Source organism: Suncus etruscus, chromosome 17 (genome assembly GCF_024139225.1).
Source record: "Suncus etruscus isolate mSunEtr1 chromosome 17, mSunEtr1.pri.cur, whole genome shotgun sequence".
Classification (NCBI taxonomy): Eukaryota; Metazoa; Chordata; class Mammalia; order Eulipotyphla; family Soricidae; genus Suncus; species Suncus etruscus.
The window spans coordinates 61,537,176-61,553,118 of record NC_064864.1 but is presented as its reverse complement, the minus strand read 5'-3'; the positions used below and the strand labels follow the sequence as shown (position 1 = coordinate 61,553,118).

The window sequence follows — 15,943 nt, the reverse complement described above, 5'->3', positions numbered from 1 at the left end:
AAGAAAGAAAGAAAGAAAGAAAGAAAGAAAGAAAGAAAGAAAGAAAGAAAGAAAGAAAGAAAGAAAGAAAGAAAGAAAGAAAGAAAGAAAGAAAGAAAGAAAGAAAGAAAGAAAGAAAGAAAGAAAGAAAGAAAGAAAGAAAGAAAGAAAGAAAGAAAAGTAAAAAATTACTTTCAAGGTGAACTTAAGATAGTATACAATCATGTTAATTTTTTTTTTATTTTAAGCAGTATGGTTTACAAAACTGTTACTGGTATGATTTCATACATAAAAATTCCATCATAGGGGCTGGAGCAGTGGCACAGCATGAAAGGCATCCCATATGGTTCCCCAAGCCAGGAGCAATTTCTGAGTGCATAGCTGGGAGTAACCCCTGAGTGTCATCTGGTATGGCCCAAAAACCAAAAAAAAAAAAATAATAATAATAATAATAATAATTCCATCACAAACCCTCCACCAGAATGCCCACTTCTCACATGTTGATTTAATGATGTACACCTTGACAACTATACAGAATTATGTCTCCACATAATTGTTACATCAATTGAATATATACAGTTAAGAAATTACAGTATAAAATCACTTTGTATACTTTCCCATTTAAAAAATTAAATAAAATGGGCCAGAGAGATAGCATGGCGGCCGGGTGTTTGCCTTGCATGCAGAAGGATGGTAGTTCAAATCCCAGCATCCCACATGATCCCTCGAGCCTGCCAGGAGCAATTTCTGAGTGTAGAGCCAGGAGTAAGCCCTGAGCGCTGCCGGGTGTGACCAAAAAATAAACACCAACAGAAAATTAAATAAAGTAAATTTTAATCCTAAATTCCTCCTAGGAAAAAAATGTTGAATCTATACACTCCAGGGAAATCATCAGCAATATGTAAACACTTCTAAACTGTACCAGGCATTAGGTTTCTATTTAAAAAAAAACTTTGCCAGAGGAAAAAGGATTTATGAGACTGCTTTTATTTTTAATCCCTCTGAATTATTGTGATTAATTTTTATTATACACAAATTTCATTTCTCTTATATATTTGTTAGAAAACATTTTTAATGAAACCAAAAGAAAAAAACTATCTTTAGGGGCTGGAGCGATAGCACAGCATTTAGGGTGTTTGCCTGTACGCAACCAACCCAAGTTCAATCCCCGGCATCCTATATAGTCCTATATGATTTAACACTATATGATATTCATATCTCTGACATTTACTATTTATGGTTTGCCTAAAGTGCTATAAAGTGAGGAAAAATGTTAAAGCGCTATTAATTCACTAATGTATATGAATCATTGCAAAGGTCTTGAACAAGCTGTACAAAGATGTGTTCCTGTAAAACACAAAATCTCCCAATGTATGCATATATATATGTATATATATACATATATATATACATATATATTGGTTGGGGGTCACACCTGGCAGTGCTCAGGGGTTACTCCTGGCTCTATGCACAGAAATCACCCCTGGCAGGCACAGGGGACCATATGGGATGCCCGGATTCGAACCACCGTCCTTCGCATGAAAGGCAAATGCCTTACCTCCATGCTATCTCTCCGGCCCCGTATGCTTATATTTTTAGTTCAACAAAATAAATTCTTTTTAATTACTTTAAATACCCTAAATACTTTTTAAAACTTTAATATTTATCAAAACTACAACTGATATTCTAGAATCAATTATTACCAACAGAAACAAAAACCTATCAACTAACGTATTCTTCAATTAGGAACCTTTTCAATGTTTAGCATTCATAAAAAATTCAAATTAATATGGTATACTTTCCTAACCATCCTTGTCTAATACAACTACCAGCATATCTCAGGGCTTACAGAGAATATCTTTCAATCAAGGAAATGAAAATCAAAGTGAAATATATTCTGTTCACCCTGAACTATATTCAGTAGGGTGGAAACTTAAGGAAAGGAAAACGTATTCAATATGTCAATGCCTATTAACTACAATACACCAAACTGTTTTCCTTTATTTCCCTGGAAGTGTGGAAGCTTATGTGCTAAGAGTAATAATACTACAGAGGGAAGCGTTCAAAATTTGAAAGAAGGAAATGTATAGAACAGTCATCTTGGAGAGCTGGAAAAAGAGAACAATAATAATGAACTGAAGATGAATAAATGAGAAACAGTAGAAGTGACAAACAGCTCGGGGATAATTTTAAAGATGAAAACCTACACTGCTTTAAAATGTCATTAAAAAATGAGGGGTCCACATCCAGCAATGTTCAGAGGTTACTCCTAGATCTGCATTTAGGAATCACTCCTGGCAGTGCTCAGGGGACTATGTAAGATGTCAGGATAAAACCTGGATGGTCAAGTGCATACAAGTGCCTTACCTGATGTAAGAGCATCCTCCTCTTCCCCAATTCAATTTCTTAAGAAGTCCTTGACTGCATGGGCAATTGTACAGAGATTTGACCTAGTCACTCTGGCACATCAAACAGAAATCCTTTCTAGAAGCCAACAGACCATTTTGTGAAAGCTGACCTATAAAGAGTGATTTATGCAGAGAGACCCTACAGGATGATTGATAACAGAACCCTGAAAAGTGATAAATCCTGAAATCATGGAGAACATAACACAGGTTTTAGTTCAGGGTTCCTAAGGAAATCTAAAGCAATAGCACCACCTATTGGACATTCGCATATTTTCAGGTAGCTTCAATGCTTAGAAAATGTATTTTCTACTCACATTCCTTGCTTGGGCTCAAACTTTAAATATAAACATTAAGGAATAAAACACAATATAAAATCAAAACAAGGTTAAAGTATTTTCTTCCTTAGGTCTCAGTTTAAGTAATTCACCATTTTTACTGAAATCATGAGTTTATTTTACCTTTTTGTTTATTTTGCTTTGGAGTCACACCTGGTGACGCTCAGGGATTACTCCTGGCTATGCTCTCAGAAATCTCTCCTGGCTTGGGGGACCATATGGGACACCAGGGATAGAACCAAGGTCCGTCCTGGATCAGCCGCACATAAGGCAAACGCTCTACTGCTGTACTATCACTCCGGCCCTCATGAGGAGTTTATTAAAAATTAAAATGCTCCCACTCAAAAAAATAAATAAATAAATAAATAAAGCCGATAGTCACAGTTTTTCAAAGTAACTCACAGATATGATACTCTTGAATGCTGCTTGTATAACCATAGATTGAAGAGTATCCAAATATGATGATCATGACAACATCTCTACTGTCCAGTTCCATAATATGAGCGGAATGACCCTCCACGGCATACTGCTGACCATGTCCAAGAACAGTCGGAGTTTTTGTGCTCCAAGCCTGGCGGTGTATGTTAAAAATCCACAATTCATCTGTGACATTGCCATCACTGGTCTCGATTCTGCCTCCATACATAAAGATGTCCTCCTATAAATTAAAAGCATATATTCATAAATTAAATAATGATCTCGGAACATACATTTTCTAAATAAAAATGTGTACATTCAAATTTAGTAACAACATGAAAAAGAAAAGGTACTTCTCTGTAAGACAAATGGAACCCAGGAGGAACCCAAAACAGTATGGTGCCAGCATAGAGAACTAGGGATCCACAAACCTGAAATCAGACTTAAATTCAGATATCTGTGCTTACTATTCAACAAGAACTCCAAGACTATCCAATGGGGAAGAAAAGGCTTTTCCAGCAAGAAGAATACTGCAAAGTCATTTAACAAAATTAAGTTGAACCTTTACTGTACCCCAAAAGCAAAACTTAGAGCAAATCAAAGATCTAGAGTATAAAATTCTGAGGGAAAAAACATATATGAATAACATGGATTTAAAAATGGGTTCTCCCATATAACACCAAAATCACATAAACTAAAGGGGGAAAATTATCAATTAGATTTTCTCTGAATAAACGTTTTTAAAATTTGGGGCCACACCTGGAGGCACTCCTGGCTCTGTGCTCAGAAATTATTCAGGCTCAAGTAACCATAAGGGATGCCGGAGATCAAACCCAGATTGACTGCATGCAAGGCAAATGCCCTACTTGTGCTATAACTTTGGCCCCTCAGAATAAAAAGTTTAAGGCTTTTTTTGCTTCCAAAGATAGCATCAATGAAGAGAAAATTCGTAGAATGGGAAAATTTTTTTTCAAAGCACATATTTGATAAGTATTTAGTATAAAGAACTCAAATATCAAATACTAATCAAGTTCTAAAATGGGTAAAAGACTTGAATGTCTATTTCTCAAAAAAAAAAAAAAAAACTGCAACTAGCCAATAAGTAGATGAAAAGATCCTCAGGGGCTGGAGAAATAGCACAGTAGTAGAACACGCAGCCGACCCGGGATGGACAGTGATTTGAATCCCAGCATCCCATATGGTCCTCTGAGCCTGCCAGGAGCGACTTCTGAACACAGAGCCAGAGTAACACCTGAGCGCCATCAGGTGTGACCCAAAAACCAAAATAAATAAATAAATAAATGAAGCTGATTTAAAAAAAGAAAAAGAAAAGATCCTCAAAATTAGTCAATAGGGAAATGTGAATTTAAAGATCTTGAGATACCACTTCATACAAGCGAGGAGTGAGAAAACAAAAAGAAAGCGACATCATGCTGCAAGTTTGAGTAGAAAAAGCCCAATCACTCTGACTTGAAATCATTATCCAGAATGTGAGAAAAATCTGTATTTGGGATCTTTTCGGGAGTTTTTTGGTTGTGCACTAGTGCAAATAGATTACTCCTCATCTTCCTTATTTCTAGGGCTGCAGCTCCGACCCAGGTCGAAGTGTTAGGTGAATGTTCTGGGTAGAGGTCAGGTGCCCTGAATTCTAGGAAACTACAAGATGCATGAAATCTTACAAAGTCAGTAGGGTTCTAGTTTATAATAAGTTTCCAGCTCATTCATATCAGAATTCTATTATTTTATGGAAATACATGAATCCTATTAGGGTTTTAGAGCCCTATTCTTACATGAAAATATTATTACATGGAAAGGGTTTTGAGTTTTTGAGATTAAAAAATATGGGCCCGGAGAGATAGCACAGCGGTGTTTGCCTTGCAAGCAGCCGATCCAGGACCAAAGGTGGTTGGTTTGAATCCCGGTGTCCCATATGGTCCCCCGTGCCTGCCAGGAGCTATTTCTGAGCAGACAGCCAGGAGTAACCCCTAAGCACCGCTGGGTGTGGCCCAAAAACCAAAAAAAAAAAAAAAATATATATATATATATATATATACACACACACACACACATAGGCAAAGTTCTAATAGGTATACAATTTAGTGTACACCTTCACTCCAGAGAACTCAACACTTAAAAATAGTTAAAATGCTAAATCTTAGGATTATTTTACCAGTTTTCTATAGAAGTGATTGCTCTAGTGATTAGGCATAAAATCAATTCATTTCCTTTGTTGAATGAGTTTGTGCCAACTCAAGCCATGGTGTTCCAGAAAATCTACAGCTCTCGTTGTTTGAAATAAAGTTGAGCTGTGAGCTATTTTTCCCCTAAGATAAATTCTAAGAGATAACAAAGAAAAAGACTGCAACTTAAAAAGCAGGATCCATACCTGATATAAAGCAAGAGAGTGTCCGTATCTCTGGAGAGGTCCCCTTAATAGAGTTCCTGCATTCCATATACTGCTCTCTAAATTGTAACTAAAAGCAAGAAAATAATTTCATAAGCAAAAATTTGTTTTCAGTTTTTCAATTTGCATATGCCTTTTCTCAAGTATGGTACTCAAGTATTCATTAGATTCAAAAACAATTATATCTAATAAACTCATAATTTCATGTAGTATATTAGGAATTTTTTAATAAAGATGCATTCAAGATATGTCTACTCTAAATTAAAATTCAATCGCCTAAATGGATAATTCACATTAACTTGACTAAGGCTATTTATTACTGGAATTAATTTGTTCAATTGTCTTTAATAATCTCAACCAATAGATTAACCTAAACAATAGCAAGCTATTCTGCATCTTACAAAAATGCCAGTTTTTTCCTTTAGATATTGATGAAACTTCTATACACGGTCAAATTACCCACTTGTTATATGGTTTCATTTTTATAATCTTTATATGCATACACTTGGCTTAGCATTATAATTAACCAAAAGGCATCTATTTCCTAAGTACAAATATAGCTTACTTACTGGTCTGAGAGATGAAAAAAAAAAAAAAAAACACTAGGATAGAAACTTCTGTTAAAAATAAGATAACACAATACAGAAAGAAAATTGTTTATTCCATGTATCTAAAAAATGCATGTGTGAAACAAGTTCAAGAATATGGACCCTAAAAACTGTCACCATCATCCATCCAAACATATGATATATGGGGCCAAGAATAGATAGGGCATTTATCTTGCAAGTATCTCTGGAACCCCACATGATCCCCTAAGCACTGCCAGGAAAAATTTTGAGCACAGAGCCAGAAGTAACCCCTAAGTATAGCCCAAAATCCAAACAACATACAAAAGAAAACCCCAGGCTTAGAAATTACAAGACCCTTGTTTGAGCAGCTCACTAAGGTCAGGTGCCCAGGATTCAAAGCCAGGGAACAAACACCCAGTCAGCATCAGTCCATAGCACCTCTAATGTCAGCCAAAAACAAACATGCTCAGATTCATCAGGACAAGCAAGGAAGGTCATTTTTAAACCACCCAAAATGGTGCCCAGCACTACTGATCTTAAATTTCTACCCTGAAGCTCTAAAACACAAATGAAGTAGAAGGAAAACTTCTGAGCATAACCACAGACTTCCACAACAGACACCCAACTGCCAGCATAAAAACTTCTTCCAGGAAAAGAGACCAGGTCATTATCTTTTGCCACATGGACCACACAAATCTCACCACATGCTTCTTTGGGATGGTTGGCTGGTTTATTAAACAGCCTATTAACAATGACAAAACAGACAGAGCCATTCTGAGCCCCTAGACCTGGCCCCTCCTCTACAGTTGAGGCTCTAGGTCCCATTTCCCATCTCCCTTTTTCCTACAACCCCATCCTCTGGTCTCCCTGTGTCATTCCCATCAACATGGAAGCAGAATGTTCTTTTGCCACTTACAAAAAAGGAAAGTCAAATTCTCTCCAGCTCACTTCCCTTTCAGCTACCACTCCCATTCTCTACTGCCTCACTCCTTCATTTTTGTTTCTGGGCCCAGTTGGCTGTGTTCAGGGCTTCCTCCTGGCTCTGCACTCAGGGACCTCACCTGGCAGGCTTGGGAGACTGGAAATTGAACCCAGCTCAGCCACATACAAGGTAGATGCCCTATCTGATGTACTATAGCACTGGCCCTAATGGCCTCAATTCTTTACTCCAGGGGCCTTCCCATATTCTCTCGGAATCTCCATGGCCAGGCTTTAGCCTTAAGGCTTCAGTCAAACTGTCTTCCTGAACGTCCACTTTCTCACACACTCTCCTTCCTCAACTTTAAAGATACCTCATTGGGCTTTCCCGTCTCCTGGGTGCTGCCTCAGTCTCCCCACTATTCTCTAGCTTCCTAGTGACAATGTGCCCAGATTCAGTTCTTGGTCCCTCCTCTACCTATAATTCATCTAGATAATTTTCTTAGACTCAATCCAAGGTCATGCCTGTGTCTACTCTTCCTCCTAAGCCCAAACAACTCTGTACATTCTCAATAACTCTGTACAGTCCTGCTTTCAAAACCTAAACCAAAAGCCTATTCAGACTTTTCCAAAGCTCCAGCCCATATACCACAGCCGGTGTGACTTGCCTTCTGCCCCACTCCACCTCTTGCTGCAGGATTCCTCTCACCAACATCGAGCAAGACCCATGGGTCTCCTAGTTGCTTCTTGAACTCTCCAAGCAGCGTCTAACTTCAGGGTTTGCCTCTTTTCTCTGACTCCAGATAACTACACTGCCAAGGTCTCAAACCCTCCAGGCAGTTATCATGTTGCTCGGAGAAGCTCCCTTTGACGATCTGGCCCCCGATTTGTTCACTGCTGCTATCTGCCTCTACTCTGCAACCATCTATTCATGTCTACACATGCAAGTGCTAAGAATCTGCTCTTTTTAATAATTCAAGTTTTTCACTATCTATCCTTTCTCACTGCACAAAGACAGGGACATCCTGTTTACTGATGGATCTCAACTACATTATGACCATAAGGTTAATTTTTAGTCTCTTTCTATATGTTCTGCAAATTATTTTCTAATTTTGTAGGTACTATATGCAATCCTTTTATTATTTTACTAGTGACATCTACCTTAAGGGGTAACATCTGCACCTCCATTTTAAAACATGGGAGGATCTCCCGAGCAGAGCTCAGGAGGCCTTGAAGTCTCACTCAGTGATATCTGGAAAACTGGGAATAGGGTTCAGTGCTTGGGGCTCAGTTTGTAAGGCTGTTTGTGTAGGGCCACACAGGTGATGTTCAGGGTCTCCAGAGTTCTACCGGGTGAGACTCAGAGCAGCACAGTGGTTTCAGAGACCTACAAGGGCCTTGGATTTACCCAAATATGTTCCTAAATCCTGAATTATCTTCCTTGCCCAGACCTCACCAAAATTGATAAGCTATATGTGTCTTCCTAGAGTTCTTTAAATATTCTTAGAAACAAGTGGACCACATTCAGAGCAGTGAGAGAAAAAAGTCTCTAACCTGTGAAAACAGTCACAGCATTACCCCAATGTTCCAGGGATCTAATCAAAACACTGTTGTCCAAGATGAGATTTGAGGAGGTAGCAGTAGGCCCTGGAGTGCACGCTTTGCATGCAGGAGCCTTGGCTTTGACCCCCTCGCCCAAGCACCCAAAAAGCAAGCCCCAAGCACCATATCAAGAGTGACCTCCTAAGTACCATCTGCGGCACAAAATGAATACATTTTTTTAAGGGAACCAAGTTGCAAACAAAAATCCAGGTAAAAAGCTGAGGCAATAGCTCAAAGAGCTGGAGCACTTGTCTGGCATGCACAAGGCCCCCTGCGTTTGACCTCTGGCACCTCAAAGTCTCCAGAGCACTCCTCAGTGCAATCCAGGTAGTTTCCAACACCACTGTGCTAGACCTATGATGCGAATGGAAATTTCATGTTTAGGAAAACCAAATCCACCACTGACTCTCATGTAATTTCTTTTTATGTACATAGGCTTGGACCTCTGAGATTTATGTGTTTCCCTGACAGTGATACTCTTTATCTTCTCAACTCTGCTCCGCAAAGATCACAACTTAGTTCAAAGCACTACTTTATTTTCACAGGCTTTTCATTTTCATTAGCTGTAGTTATTTTCCTTTTCATTTCCACACGCAAATCTCTTGTTTTTGCATATTCCTTTCACTAAACAATTTATTTTAATTTTTACTTTGCTCTTCCAATTTTTATACTCCCTCCTCTAGTCTGTATACTCTTTTACAGAATTCTAATAGTTCACTTAAAAATTAACTTGAAACTAGTTCTCCCTTCTCTTCAGAATTTATTGGATAATTCCACTGCTCTTTGGTTCAGTTTCAAAAAAATAATAATCATTTTGCATAGCAAAATCTCTTAAAATTTCCCACTTAAATGGACTAATCTATTTCAGTAGTAAGGTTACCATATAAAATACAGGATGCCCAGTTAAATCTAAATTTCAAAAAAAAAGTTTGTTTTAGTATGAACCATGGTAGGTGTGGAACAAATTCTTCCTGGTGTCTACTTTTCTAAAAAAAAAAAATATATATATACATATATATATATATATATATATATATATATATATATATATATATATATATATATATATATATATATATATATATTGTTTTGTGCACTTTCTCTGTTGAATCTCAGAGTCCTGATCATCTCGTGCCTTTCAAGGACATGATCCTGGGTCCCTTCTGACTGTGGCATGCATTAAGCTGATAGTTATGATGTACTGATATTTATGTTATCCTGAAAATATCGATAATTGGGCCCGGAGAGATAGCACAGCGGCATTTGCCTTGCAAGCAGCCGATCCAGGACCAAAGGTGGTTGGTTCGAATCCCGGTGTCCCATATGGTCCCCCGTAACTGCCAGGAGCTATTTCTGAGCAGACAGCCAGGAGTAACCCCTGAGCACCACTGGGTGTGACCCAAAAACCAAAAAAAAAAAAAAAAAAAAAAATATCGATAATTGATGGATTCTTTCTGTTTTCCTCTTCTCCTTTACCAAACAGTTTATAAAATACAGCACTTGGGGGCCGGAGAGATAGCATGGAGGTAAGGCATTTGCCTTGCATGCAGAAGGGTGGTGGTTCGAATCCCGGCATCCCATATGGTCCCCTGAGCCTGCCAGTAGCGATTTCTGAGCATAGAGCCAAGAATAACCCCTGAGCGCTGCCAGGTGTGACCCCCCCCCCCAAAAAAAAAAGAAAATAAGAAAAAAAATACAGCACTTGGAAAATTGCTCAGTTGAAGCTGTCTGTCATGTAACAAGGGATCCCCTTGTCACATATTTATCCAGGGAACAAACTACCAAACCTACAGTCAAAGGAGAAATGAGTGATCAGTTCTTCCAAAAATAGTTGTCAAGGAAATGTAAAGTCAAAGTTCAGGTACATTTAAAGTTACAGAACTGAAAATTACATTGGCAATTAAACTCCCTACTGAAGAAATCAAAGCAAACAAAAAAAAGGCAGAATTCATTAAGATTCCCCCAAAACAAGCATGGCCTGTCTGCATTTGAATTTATTATTTCCTTGCTCCATATTTATTAAAAACAATCTAAACAGATAATTAAATTCCTACAAAAAGGAAACTTATGTACAATGCCATATAATTAATTACTGCATGTGTTGCACAAAGATATTCCCAAATGAGTCTCACACAGCAAACAGATATATCGCAATATCGCAACTCATAAAATTGGACAGCAAGAAGATAAGAAAGGACCATCTTATTATCAAAATAAGCCAAGTTAAGAAAAGGTTATAAGAAAAAAAAATACTTACTTCAGGACCATTTGAAAAGAACTGTAGTTAAAGGTGTATCCACCAATCACCCACATAAATTTCCCATGTAAAACTGCTTTATGGGAAGCCCGGCCTACAGAAGGACTGAAGGGTTTGACATTTGGCAGAATCCAGTAAGACTCGGTAGAAGGAACATTCAAAGAGCAATCAGGACCTAGTTTTAAAAAGAATCCAACAATGTACCATTAAACAAGCTAGAGATTATAGAAGTAAAATAGATTTATATATGGATGTCCAACATATTAATCAATGCAATGTACATAATTAAAGTACTTAATCTATAGAGGACAAGCCTAATAATAACAGTCAGATTTACTGGAAAAATATACACACTTAATTCAAAATTAGTTTAGTCCACTGTTAGAATACTGGAATAAATAACCTTGCACTTAAATCCTGATGTTGTCTCCAGAAGAAAAACCCTGAGTAGCAATATTTACCTCTAGGATAAACAAGACTTTATTTATAAAAATGGAAATGACAGGCTACCCTAGGTAATTTCTTAAAAACATTTAATTGTGGAGCCAGAGAGATAGCACAGTGGTAGGGTGTTTGCCTTGCACACAGCCCACCCAGGATAGAAGGTGGTTCAAATCCTGGCATCCCATATGATCTTCTGAGCCTGCCAGGAGCAATTTCTGAGTAACCCCTGAGCACCACCAGGTGTAACAAAAAATGAAAAATAAGGGCCCGGAGAGATAGCACAGCAGCGTTTGCCTTGCAAGCAGCCGATCCAGGACCAAAGGTGGTTGGTTCGAATCCTGGTGTCCCATATGGTCCCCCGTGCCTGCCAGGAGCTATTTCTGAGCAGACAGCCAGGAGTAACCCCCGAGCAACGCTGAGTGTGGCCCAAAAACCAAAAAAAAATTTAAAAAAAGAAAAAGAAAACATTTAATTGTTTTGAAAAGAGTGGAGGTAGGAGCATTTGTAAAATTGTAAACTATCAAATACAAGAATCTAAATTATATTTTTAGAACTATCCTTCTTTTTTTATATTTTTGGGGGCCACACCCGGTGACACTCAGGATCAGGCTATGCACTCAGAAATCGCTCCTGGCTCAGGGACCACCTGGGTCGCCGGGGGATCAAACCACGGTCTGTTCTGGGTCAGCAGCATGCAAGGCAAATGCCCTAACGCTGTGCCATCGCTCCAGTCCCTATCCTTCTTTTAAAAAGCAACATAGTAGGGGGGCTGGAGCAATAGCAATAGTACAGCATTTGCCTCATATGCAGCCAACCTGGGAAGAACACGGGTTTGATGCCTGGCATCCCATATGGTCCCTCAAGCCTGCCAGGAGCGATTTCTGAGCACAGAGCCAGGAATAACCCGTGAGCGCTGCCACCGGCTGTGCCCAATAAACAAAACAAAACAAAAGGCAATATAGTTGCCATCAGGAGGAAAAATTATTATTCTTAAAAATAAAATTGAAACTAGGATCTTGTACAGAAATAACCCAGACACCATAGGTGAAAATGCTGCCTTTTCAAGGGTCTTAATTTATTCATTTGTTAAAGGTAGGTCATGAGCTTAGAGCAGTGTTCTTAAACTGTAAATAATGAAATAAATACTCCTGACAGAAACCATTTTTCATCTCATTTAATATTCTCAAATTACTTCTATTCTGATGAAGTTAAAATATCCTGACACACAAACTAGACATAAACTCACTATTTTAAGTTTTTATAAATATTAACCAAATAAATGTATTTGAACAAAACATATGAAACCACTAAAGTGAATGTTTCTTAGTCTGAAGGATAACATTATTTTGTTCAAACAAACTATTAGTTCAAAACTGACTATATAATTCTAGTCACCACTTTTCTTTCTTCCAACTAGTACAAAATTCTAATTTATATGACATCCCCTATCATCTGACCTTTACTTGTCATAAAAGCATCAGTAAACTTTAACAGAAACCAGATCAACAGTCAAAACAAGCCCTGGCATGGCAAAAAAGGTACATTTTTACTCTATCATGAGAGTTTAATCAGCTGTTCTCAAATGTGCTTACATCAAACATTTTTTTATTGAACTATCACTGAATCACAAATTTTACAACTTCCAAACAGGGCTATATTTTAAAACCATTGTCCTATTCCATTTTGTGTGTTTATTGTTGACTTTCTTACCCACTTTCAAAGTTCTTCATCTACTTTCTAAGTTCTTTTCAATCCAATGAATCTGCATTTATCAGGCACAGACTAAATAGCAAGCTTCTTTGTTTTTTCAATTTGTAAACTAATTGAACTAAAATTAGTTTACAAGAGAATAAGTGTTGATTGGTATTGGGGGAAGCACCTTGGCTTACAAACTATTAGAGAAATTCTATACTGGAACTATTCTGGTATTACATGCTCTATATTGTCCCAGGGTCCCTCACCCATACCCACCCCCATGGTAAGTCTGCAACCAAAATTAAGTTTTCAGTTTGTGTTGCTTTGGGGACTTTGTTATTCCTCTTTTCTGCTTCTTCATATTCCACATATGAGAGATTGTCCTGTGTGTATTCCCCTCCTGACTAACTCCACTCAGTATAATCCCCTCCAACTCATACATGAAGCAGCCAATTTGCTCCTTTGATTTTTTTTTCTTATAGCCCAATAGCATTCTATCATAGAGGTACCACAATTTCTTTATTCAGTCATGTAATCTTGGACACTTGGGTTGTTTTCAGAATTGGGCTACTGTGACTAGTACTGCAAAGAACATAGGAGTTGCCAATATTTTTTTCAGAATTGAGTTTTTGGTCTCTTGGGAGAGATATCTAGAGTGGAACTGCTGAGGCATATAGAAGTTTAATTCCTACATTTTTGTGAATGTCCACATTGCTTTCCAAAAAGGTTAAATCAGTGTTTATAAGCTTTAATGGTACACAGTCTCACACCCACCACCAAAATGCCAATAACCCTTCCCACCACCATTATCTCTTTCATATGACTTGCTCTTTTAAAGAGATCAAGCTTTATTCTTTGTGCATAAAAAAACCTCTGATACTTATTGATAATTAAAAAACTTAAAGAACATACTGCCCCAAGAAAAATTTATGTCTAATTCTACATCATTTAACTCAAGTTGGTCAAATCCAAGAGAAAATAGCTCCTTCTTTTAAAGTACTGTTTCTGACTGCTTTGACAATACAATGGTACACATGAGTAGTTTCAACAGAAGCTAGTAGGCCTGCAAGATCCAAAATATTTACCACAATTATAGGCCTTTACAGAGATGTCTGCAAGTCTCTAATTGAAGAGAAACAAGATCAAATGGATATTACATAAAAGTAATCTATCTATATTTTGAAAAAAATTTCCTTACTAAAAGAAATAAAGATTTATGCACAATCATTTAAGTTAGAATTCATGTAGTATATAAAGTAGGATAAAATGTTAACTATAGGTGATTCAGGGTAAAGAATATTTGCATAATCTGTGCAGATATAATTGAAACATTTTAATAAATATAAAGCTATTTTTTGTTTAAAAGTTTACTATCTTTAGATTCTGAGTTCAAAGCAATCATTGACTCTCTAAGCATCACATGGTAAAGAATTTTGACAAAATATAACAGCAGGATCTATAGTGAGGGCTATATGTAAATTCATAGCATAGTTATAATTTCTACACTTAAAGCAAAATATTTCAGAGCAAGTTTGAGGTTGAATGAATTAAGGCCCCCAAAACCCCAGATGTAAATGAGTGGAACACAGCTAAATGCTATCTGGCAAAAGGGGTGTGCAGATATGAAGGTAAGTTTCTCCTGAGTCTTTATAAGAGGAGATCTGACTGCAGAAGCAGAGAACAGTTTCACCACAGAAGCAAAAGCCATGCTGCCAGCTGCAAAGAAGAAGGAAAAACCAAGTCAGGGTTTCTAGCGCACAGCTCCAATGACTGGAAGACAAAAATAAAGACGTCGGTCTGCCTGGAGCCTCTAGAGCAGAGGTATCAAACTCACGGCCCGCAGGCCGTTTGCGGCCCTCCATACAACATTTTGTGGCCCGCGGCTGGCCTTCAAATATCGCAGTATTCGCGATTATTCGCTTACCAAATAATTGCAATAAAAATCACATTAGTAAGAAAAAAATCGCATTAAACATTCGCATACCCCAAGCAGTTCCGTTAGGGGTATGCAAATGTTTAATGCAATTTTTTGCGATTTTTGTTCTTACTAATGCAATTTTTATTGTGAATATTCGGTAAGCGAATAATCACGAATACTTTGTGCCTAGCGCAGACGTCATTTCCGCTGCGCCTGTCAGCTGTCCCTTGCATTATCGGAGGCCTAAGGGAGAGAAGAGAGAGAAGTTTATTACAGAATTAGATTTTGTCATACCTTCATCATGACTTCATCAAAGCCTGCAGTGAAGAGAAAGATTGATGACGAGCACAGACAATTTCAGGAAAAGTGGGAGACGCAGTATTTCTTTGTTGAGCACAGGGGCATCCCCACATATCTTATTTGCTCAGAGAAAGTTGCAGTGCACAAAGAATACAACTTGAAACGCTATTATTCAACTACACATGCTGAGGAATGTGCAAAATATCAAGGAAATGAGAGAGCCAAGCGGGTTGCCAGTCTTAAAGCATGTCTAATGAGGCAAAAAGATTTCTTCAAGAAAGCAACCAAAGAGAATGTTGCATCAGTCAAAGCTAGTTACATGGTTAGTGAGATGCTTGCTAAGGCAGGGAAACCATTCACAGAAGGAGAGTTTGTTAAAAAAAAATGCATGTTACAGGCTTCAAGTATTATCTGTCCGGAAAAGAAAGGTCAGTTTAGCATAATCAGCCTTTCTGCCAACACTGTGGCAGAGTGCATTTCTGACATGTCAAGTGACATTTATCAACAGTGTGAGAAAGCCAAATGTTTTGATGCATTACTCAGTTGCTCTTGACGAGGGTACAGATATAACAGACACTGCACAGCTCACAATTTATGTCCGTGGTGTTGATTGCAATTTTGAATCAACAGAGGAGCTGCTCACAATAATTCCAATGCATGGCCAGACCACCACTAATGAGATATTTCAGCATCTGTG

At 37.8% G+C, this 15,943-nt stretch overlaps 1 protein-coding gene across 2 annotated transcripts in view; it reads right to left on the bottom strand.

The window, feature by feature from the left end:
• The window catches only part of ATRNL1 (attractin like 1), a 733,758-nt gene that overhangs the window by 657,547 nt on the left and 60,268 nt on the right, over positions 1 to 15,943 (bottom strand). For both annotated transcript variants that reach the window (XM_049764403.1, XM_049764404.1), the window contains exons 6-8: positions 10,890 to 11,064; positions 5,526 to 5,613; positions 3,125 to 3,380 (exon numbers count right to left, since the gene is read on the bottom strand). In XM_049764403.1, the coding sequence (XP_049620360.1) occupies positions 3,125 to 3,380; positions 5,526 to 5,613; positions 10,890 to 11,064 (519 nt within the window). The remainder of the gene's footprint in view (positions 1 to 3,124; positions 3,381 to 5,525; positions 5,614 to 10,889; positions 11,065 to 15,943) is intronic.